This window comes from Branchiostoma floridae, unplaced genomic scaffold (assembly GCF_000003815.2).
Source record: "Branchiostoma floridae strain S238N-H82 unplaced genomic scaffold, Bfl_VNyyK Sc7u5tJ_1421, whole genome shotgun sequence".
Lineage (NCBI taxonomy): Eukaryota > Metazoa > Chordata > Leptocardii > Amphioxiformes > Branchiostomatidae > Branchiostoma > Branchiostoma floridae.
The window spans coordinates 452759-461611 of NW_023365714.1; the positions used below are offsets into that span (position 1 = coordinate 452759).

The 8853-nt window shown below is 46.8% G+C and overlaps 3 protein-coding genes across 3 annotated transcripts in view; 2 read left to right on the forward strand and 1 right to left on the reverse strand.

Moving 5' to 3' along the window:
* The window catches only part of LOC118407529, a 7364-nt gene extending 3779 nt beyond the window's left edge, over positions 1–3585 (reverse strand). The window contains exons 1-4 of the mRNA XM_035808006.1: positions 3430–3585; positions 2018–2400; positions 1668–1760; positions 1042–1092 (exon numbers count right to left, since the gene is read on the reverse strand). Of these exons, the coding sequence (XP_035663899.1) occupies positions 1042–1092; positions 1668–1760; positions 2018–2381 (508 nt within the window). The 5' untranslated portion in view covers positions 2382–2400; positions 3430–3585. The remainder of the gene's footprint in view (positions 1–1041; positions 1093–1667; positions 1761–2017; positions 2401–3429) is intronic.
* A 143-nt stretch (positions 3586–3728) lies between these two features.
* LOC118407582 (protein Ycf2-like) lies at positions 3729–7367 on the forward strand. Its single transcript, XM_035808080.1, has 3 exons — positions 3729–5056; positions 6073–6695; positions 6983–7367. The coding sequence occupies exon 2, from the start codon at positions 6092–6094 to the stop codon at positions 6644–6646; it is 555 nt and encodes a 184-aa protein (XP_035663973.1). The 5' UTR covers positions 3729–5056; positions 6073–6091; the 3' UTR covers positions 6647–6695; positions 6983–7367.
* Positions 7141–8841, forward strand: LOC118407542 (griffithsin-like). Its single transcript, XM_035808019.1, has 3 exons — positions 7141–7144; positions 7618–7798; positions 8084–8841. The coding sequence occupies exons 1-3, from the start codon at positions 7141–7143 to the stop codon at positions 8397–8399; spliced, it is 501 nt and encodes a 166-aa protein (XP_035663912.1). The 3' UTR covers positions 8400–8841.
* The last annotated feature ends 12 nt before the right edge of the window (positions 8842–8853 follow it).

Here is an 8853-nt window from a genome sequence, read left to right on the forward strand (position 1 = left end):
TTCATAGATGTAGACAGAAGGCCTCACATTATGCATAAAAAGCATAGGATCACATGTACCCGTGTTCATGTGTTACGTTGCACCCCAAATCCAATTAGGACCCATGAAGAAGCTACGTCATTCAATGATTGTAAAATTGTCCCACGAATCACAAAAGAGATAGCCTGGGTACCATCCGGAAAGTAGTTCGCTCCGGCGTTCATTATATACTATAAACAGTCGCTTCTAGCTCTGACATTCATTGTACACTAAATACAGTCGCTTCTCTGTGTTTCCGTCTGGGAACGCGGAGCATCTTAACGTCTGGAATCGTCCAAATTTCGGAAGCACGCGCTGATTGGTCCGCACATATGAGCGAATTATGGAATGGGTTCAAACGCTCGTTCGAACCGGTGTTCCAACACCGGAAAAGCCCTGCATCCTCTTACGCATGCAGGCGCCGGGCTGTTGTCATCGAACCTGTGCTCTAGAACCCATTCCCTACTTCGCTTATTAACTGACGTTACCACCAAAGGGTTTGATGCGCAAGTCTCCAGACGGATAGCAGAAGCGAACATAGGAGCGAACTACTATCCGTATGGTACCCAGGCTACAAAAGAAAGAAATTACTCTCCAACAGACAGACAGGCAGACAGACAGGCAGACAGACAGACAGGCAGACAGACAGACAGGCAGGCAGGCAGACAGACAGACAGGCAGACAAACAGACAGGCAGGCAGACAGACAGACAGGCAGACAAACAGACAGGCAGGCAGACAGACAGACAGGCAGGCAAACAGACAGGCAGGCAGACAGACAGACAGGCAGACAGGCAGACAGGCAGACAGGCAGACAGACAGACAGACAGATCGACCAATGAAAAAAAGAACCACAAATTCTGAAATCATAGATTTACACGAAACTAATGACTCACTCATCAAGAAATGTTCCATTCACGCGGGACGTTTTTGTTCTACATACTATTCATTAACCCTAAAACAAAGATCACTTTACTAGTGGGAACCAAGTAAAAAGCAAATGTTGGAAAAGCAAGAATATTACCGGGTAGTCGGGACATGTCATCACCATCCGCCCCCTTTTTGATGTCATCGTCTGAAAAATATTAATAACATATATCAACTACCTCAGAAGAATTACAAAATTCTCTAACCGCACGATTGGAAAGTATCTGTATAGTCGATGGCATCTTTGACGTTTTAAGCAGGCAGTAACTTCTTAAGATGAAGAAGAAACTTTGAGCAAGATACATCTTCAGTGGGTCAGCAAATTAAAAATAAAATATTCGAATAGAGCTAGTTGCATGCAATTCTTAAATCTGGTGCCCATTTGCTATGCTTTACAAAGTTTCTATTGGAGCGGGGAAACTGCAGTACGTACATGCGGTTTATGGCCACACAATATTACACGTTAAGCGTAGTTTGTATGGGAGCGGGGAAACTGCAGTACGTACATGCGGTTTATGGCCACACAATGTTACACGTTAAGCGTAGTTTCTATGGGAGCGGGGAAACTGCAGTACGTACATGCGGTTTATGGCCACACAATATTACACGTTAAGCGTAGTTTGTATGGGAGCGGGGAAACTGCAGTACGTACATGCGGTTAATGGCCACACACTATTACAAGTGAAGCGTCACGAAGCTGGAAGAGATGCATTGGTAACTGACCTTTCAACTCCAACTCCCTCTGGACGATAGCGTCATTATCCAGTTCATCGTCTAAGGTGTCGCGGTTGTCTCCAACTGCCGACGAACCAATCACTGGAAGCACATAAGAAAAGATGTAAAATCATTGATTTTTAACCTGTTGCAGATTTTAAGTCATAGGGTTTCTATGAAAGAAATGATTCATTCAATAAAAATGTTCCAATCAAGCAGGACGTTTTCTTCTACATAGAAATCATCATCCCTTGAATAAATATCACTAACTAGTAAGAACTAAGAGAAACAAGAAAAAAATATAAATATTCATAAAGCAAGAAGCGTCTCAAAGCTGCAAGACATGCGTTTTAACTCACCTTTCGACTCCACCTCCCTCTGGACGACAACCAGTTCCTCCAACAGATGGTCCAGTTCCTCCTCCAAGGTGCTGGACCCGCCCAGTTCCTCCTCCAAGACACTGGGCCTGTCCAGTTCCTCCTCCAAGGTGCTGGACCCGTCCAGTTCCTCCTCCAAGGTGCTGGACCCGTCCAGTTCCTCCTCCAAGGTGCTGGACCCGTCCAGTTCCTCCTCCAAGGCGCTGGGCCCGTCCAGTTCCTCAAACAGATGGTCCAGTTCCTCCTCCAAGGCACTGGGCCCGTCCCTGTTGTCTCCAGCTGCAAAGAACCGACCGTTCCCGAGCAGGGCCACCAGCCCCATCGTCATGAGCACGGAGACTCTCATGGTCCGGCCTGAAACAGTCCTGTGGACAACATCAACGCCCAAGCACAAGGGTTAAAAAAGTTATCAAAATGTCCACCACAGAAATGTACGGAAGAAGGACTGGGCAAAGGAAACAAACTAGTGAAGCAATTTAGACGGACAAAGTCTATCCGGAATTAAAGCAACTGCGATTAATGGTAAAGCATTCGCGGGAAACGACGTCGACATGCAGAACCTATTTTCTGTCGGACTACGGTATGTCATTCATGTTGAAGGGGGCTAGGTTTCTCACTTAATCACTCCTTAAGTTGTCAACATCTTTTGATACGTTTAAAGACTCCGGTGGGTAAGTTTCTTGAGTTGGAGAATAATTCATTTTTCTCAATATATTTTAGAGACTCCGGTGGGTACGTTTCATAACTTGGAGAACAAGGTTTGTTTTTCTCACTATATCTTAAAGACTCAGGTGGGGAAACAAACATCTTGACTTGGAGAACAGTTTGTTTTTCTGGTGATATTTTAAAGACAGCGCGACCTTTGGTCTAGCGGCCACCATTTCCGCTGGAGGCTGTGAGCTGTTCTTTTGTCACACCTCAGAAACCGGTCGGGCCACCGAGCGTCCCGAAGCCCCGCCCCCATGTGGTCACGTGTACTAATCTAGCTGTCTCATTGGACAAACGTCTAATTTGATTGACACCTTGTTACGTTTGCAACATGATCCCATCCAGTTGCCTGGAAGTTAGTTCACTGGTTTTGGATCCATCGGATAAGCGAAAGTCAAGAAACATGGCGTCCACGTAGCAATTCAACAAAACACTCAGTGACTTAGTCTTATCATTTAACTTCATTATCTTACACATTTACACATTTAACAGATGATCTTATAGCTTGGGCCCGATTGGCTAAAAAGGAAAAAAAGACTTTTGTGGCTAAGTGGGCCCACAGGGTACAATGCGGTGGCTCTCGTAGGTAAACTTGGACTAGGGTAAAACATTTTGCCTCAATACAAAACTATAACTGAACAGCAAAGCATCATTTAACCACCAGAATCACGCAGAATGTGTTTTACCTGTGTTTGCTGTGGTTAGAGCGGGTAGCGAGATGTCGCACCGTGACTGTGAAGCGGGTTTATCGGGAGGAACCCTGAAGTGACTCCGGTGTGAACCTGCCGCAGCGCCCTCCGAACAGAAAGTGCGGGGCCCCGGCCCGGGCTGGACTTCTTCGGTATTTTGGGGTGTCTCAATTATCTGGGTAAAGCCGGAGCGGATTGGACGGTCAAAGGCGCACCTACTGCCGACGACAGTATACCTCTGTCACACCCAGCAAACACCCTTAAGGTACGTTGTTATCACGCAACGAGGTGATTGAGTTGTCTTAAGGGTAATGAACCGAAAGGACTCTGCCCAATTTTGCTGCAAGGTCACCGCTCTTGATGCATGGTGAACTGCTGTACATTCACACTGCAGAATACTGGAAACTGAACAGGACTACTTTTCAAGACGGAGAAACGAGGACATACTTATACATCCGGGCGCTCCAGCTATCCCTAAGCAAAGACGCTGGGCGATATAAGCTTTCTGGCACGTTTGACCAATTGCTGACGTCACTAGTCCGTAATACCATGTGTCAGTAGTTCACGTGTCTGTAATTCTCGCGAGCTTATGTTTGATCCGTTTATACCTTAGTGTTAGAAGAAAGTTCAGCATTGAACAATGATTTCTGACCGAGTAAACACAATAGCATGGCGAATTAGCTGAGAATGGGAGTCGTTCGACCATAAGTTCATCTGAGCAAAACCAGCAACTAACATGCGAGCTGATGGTTCCATGGGTTTTTATCTGCTAACATTATTTCTTTCCTTCAGTTCGTCAGGATAATAGATGCGTCGCCATCTTGATTTTTTCCTTCAACAATTATGTGCCACAACGATTTTAGGTGGCTTGCAGCCTAGTCCCGCACCAATTTCCAGATAGAAATCTTGATATGAGCTTTACAAAGACTTCTGTCACACCCGTCAAATGCCCTTAAGGAAAGCTGAACATCTTGTAACGAGGTAATGACGTCTCAGCGGTGTAGCAAACTTAAGGGGTTACTTGCAGACTGTGACGAATCTGGCCGCAAACAGACGCTTCTTTTCACCTTCCGCAAAGTGCACCAATGAGCTCCTGGGCCCGTTTTCCGTTCGTCTGGAGAAGTTTATCGCTGTGACGACATGTAAGAATAGCCACGGTCTGGTGATGTATTTTACAAACAGGTGAAAACAGTTGACGTAGAGACAAAAATTCTCATAGATGGGGGAAGAGTTTCTTTAGTTTTTAAATTACAAGACAATCTTAAGTTTGGAGTATTGCACCGAAATCAGACAAAGCCAATTCGGTTCATTACCTTCAAGACAACTTAATCCCCTCGTTGCGTGATAACAACTTACCTTAAGGGTGTTTCATGGGTGTGACAGAGGTCTAATGTCGTCGGCCCTAGGTGCGCCTTTGACCGTCCAATCAGCTCCAGCTTTACCCACATAATTGAGACACCCAAAGATACCGAAGAAGTCCAGCCCGGGCCGGGGCCCCGCACTTTCTGGTCGGAGGGCGCTGCGGCAGGTTCACACCGGAGTCACTTCAGGGTTCCTCCCGATAAACCCGCTTCACAGTCACGGTGCGACATCTCGCTACCCACTCTAACCAGGACAAACACAGGTAAAACACGTTCTGCGTGATTCTCGTGGTAAAATGACGCTTTGCTGTACAGTTGTAGTTTGTTTTGCGGCAATTTATTTTTACATTAGTCCAAATTTACCGACGAGAGCCACCGATCGTCATATTGTACCCTGCTGGCCTACTTAGCCACAAAAGTCTTTTTCGCCTTTCAGGTCTAATTTTAAGATTGTCTGTTAAATGTGTAAATGACCAAAATAATGAGGGTAAATAATAAGATTTAGTCACTAAATGTTTTGTTTAATTGCTACGTGGACGCCTTCTTTCTTGACTTTCGCTTATCCGTTGGATTCGAAAACCTGAACAAAATTCCAGGCGGCTAGATGGGATCATGTTGCAAAGGTAACAAGGTGCCAATCAAATTAGAAATTTGTCCAATAAGAACAGCGAGATTAGTACACGTGACCACATGGGGGCGGGGCTTCGGCACGCTCGGTGGCCCGACCGGTTTCTGAGGTGTGACAAAAGAACAGCTCATGGCCTCCAGCAGAAATGGTGGCCGCTGGACCAAAGGTCGCGCGTCTTTAAAATATCACCAGAAAAACAAGCTGTTCTGTAACTTAAGACGTTTGTTTACCCATCGTCGTTAAGATATAGTGAGAAAAACCAACTGTTCTACAAGTACTGAATTTACCCACCGGAGTCTTTATTACATAGTGAGAAAAATAAACTATAATCCAACTCAAGAAATTTACCCACAGGACTTGAACGTATTAAAAGATGACAACTTAATGAGCGATTAAGTGTGCAAACTAGCCCTCCATCAATATGTACAACATACCGTAGCCCGGAGACAGAATTTCAAAGACGAAGAGGTTCTGCTTGCCTTTTCCGCGAAAGCTTTGCCATTAATCGCAGTAGCTTTAATTCTTAATAAACTTTGTCTAAATACCTTCGCTCGTCTGTTCCTGTTGCCCGGTCGTTTTCCGTGCATTTATGTGGTGGATATTTTGATAACTATTTTGAACCCTTGTGCTTGGGCGTTATTGTTACCACAGGACTGTTTCAGACCGGACCATGAGAGTCTCCGTGCTCATGACGATGGGGCTGGTGGCCCTGCTCGGGACCGGTCGGTTCTTCGCAGCTGGAGACAACAGCGACGGGTCCAGCACATTGGAGGAGGAACTGGAGCATCTGTTGGAGGAACTGGACGGGTCCAGCACCTTGGAGGAGAAACTGGACGGGTCCAGCGCCTTGGAGGAGGAACTGGACGGGTCCAGCACCTTGGAGGAGGAACTGGACGGGCCCAGCGCCTTGGAGGAGGAACTGGACGAGCCCAGCGCCTTGGAGGAGGAACTGGACGGGCCCAGCGCCTTGGAGGAGGAACTGGACGGGCCCAGCGCCTTGGAGGAGGAACTGGACGAGCCCAGCGCCTTGGAGGAGGAACTGGACGGGTCCAGCGCCTTGGAGGGGGAACTCGACGGGCCCAGCGCCTTGGAGGAGGAACTGGACGAGTCCAGCACCTTGGAGGAGGAACTGGACGGGTCCAGCGCCTTGGAGGAGGAACTGGACGGGTCCAGCGCCTTGGAGGAGGAACTGGGCGGCTCCAGCGTCTTGGAGGAGGAACTGTAGCATCTGTTGGAGGAACTGGCTGTCGTCCAGAGGGAGGTGGAGTCGAGAGGTGAGTTACAAATGCATGAGACAAGTCTTGCTTGATCAATATTTGTATTTTTACTTTTTCTTAGTTCTCACAAGTTTCGTGATCTTTGGTTTAGGTATGATGAATAGTATGAAGAAGAAAAACGTCCCGCTTGAATGGAAGTTTCTTCTTCATCTTAAGAAGTTCTTGCCTGCTTCAAACGTCAATGATACCATTGACCATCCAGTCTCCTCTACTCGTACGGTTAGAGAATATTTTGCAATTCTTCGGAGGTAAATAAATTGACATATGATATCAATATTTTTCAGACGATGACAACAAAAATGGGGAGGATGAAGATGATGAGTCCCTACTACTGCCCGGTAGTATTCTTGCCTTTTCAACATTTGTTTTTACGCTTGCTTAGTTTTCGCTAGTTAAGTGATCTTGTTTAAGGGGTGAAGAATAATGCTTTAGTGCCTTCTTCATGGGTTAGATGTGGTAACTGGATATTTGGAATGCAACGTAATACAATAAGACAGGTACATGTGAACCTACGCCTTTTCTGTGTAATTTGATGCCCTCTTCTCACATCTACAAATAAAATAGAAAATCTGCACCTTTACACCCACGGGATATCGGACCGCCAGCCATTGTTATTTTGTTATTGTTATTGGGTGGGTCGACTGCTCTCTCTTGGGAGCTAGGGTCGGGAGTAAGCTGCCATTCGGCGCCACTCAGGTGACCTCAATACGACTGTAATTGCCCCCAGGTGTGGCCAAAGGACTGTATGGTTTGAACCACTCACACCGCACCATCACAAGTGTAGTGGGTTCTTTAACGTGCCCGGGGTATGGACAGGGGACCTCCATTTAACGTCCTATCCGAGGGACGGCCCTAGCCGTACTCATTTTCACCTGAGTAGCCACATGCTGAAGATGATTGATGCTGTTCTTGTCTCCAGCCTCAGCTCTGCACGTGCGAGGAGAAAACCCCTGGGGCTACCCGGACCACTGGTACAGGAATGTCCACGCTTCCCGGGCCTACGGGGGCAGCGGCGGGTCCCCGTTCAGCGACCGGAGTTACGAGCAGGCGCGGATCGTCACGATCAGCGTGTGGAGCGGGAATCCGGATTATATTCATGCGTAAGTTGAACACTCATTCTCAATGAACATTTTAACATTTTCCTGGGACGTATCAGAAACATTCAATGCAAAACGGTCCTTATTTGGATAAATCAGATCAACCGATTATCTTCTCTTAACAAGTTGTTGATGGTATGAAAGGTTAATCTTAGCAAGGAAGGCTATTGGTCTGTAACATCGCAGCGAATTTCGCCGTTGATAACCTAATTGTAACATCATCATAATGATGATAATTATGACATCATCATAATGATGATAATTATAACATTTTCGCTCATTCCGCAGTATCCAGGTGACGTATGGACGCCGCACTGCCGCAAAGCATGGTGGGAACGGTGGGACCAGGCATGACTTCGAAGTACGCGTCAATCAAGGTGAAAAGATAACTGAAGTGAGACTCCGGGTCGGCTGGCACGTGGATCGCATCGGGTTTAAAACCAACCACGGGCGTGATTTGGGGGCGGTAGGGGGCATGGGTGGGAAATATCACGTCGTCCGACCGCCCTTCATAGAAGGGTGGACCCTTGGTTGTTATCTGGTGAGCATCGAGGGCAGGGCAGGTGCGTACGTGGATCAGCTGACGTTTTACTGGAAATGTTAGGCACGACGGAACTTCGGTGCAGGACTGCAGACCACCTTACATCTCAGCGACGAATAATTATAATTGTTAAAATGAAATGTCAAGCAAAGTCAATCTAAAATGCAACATCAAGACGAGGGTAAATGCACTGTCCTGGTAAGAGAAGAAATCAATTAAAAGCAGTCCAGCACCGATACTCCGTTCTGGTCTGTACGCCTGACTTCCTGGTGTGACGTCATAGCGCACATACTCCTGTACAAAACTTCTCCGCTCGCTTTGGGCGCAGGTAGGGCCACGTGCTTTCCTTGTCGCCCAAAACAAATGGAGAAAGTAGAACGTCAACTGCAACGCAGTGCTATTAACTTGTGAACTCGTCATGAAAATCGGACGGAAGGTGTTACCAGTAGACTGAGGTTCAGTTGCTTATATCATCACTGTAACTGGACACTAGTGATACAGAGGACATATATCAGCA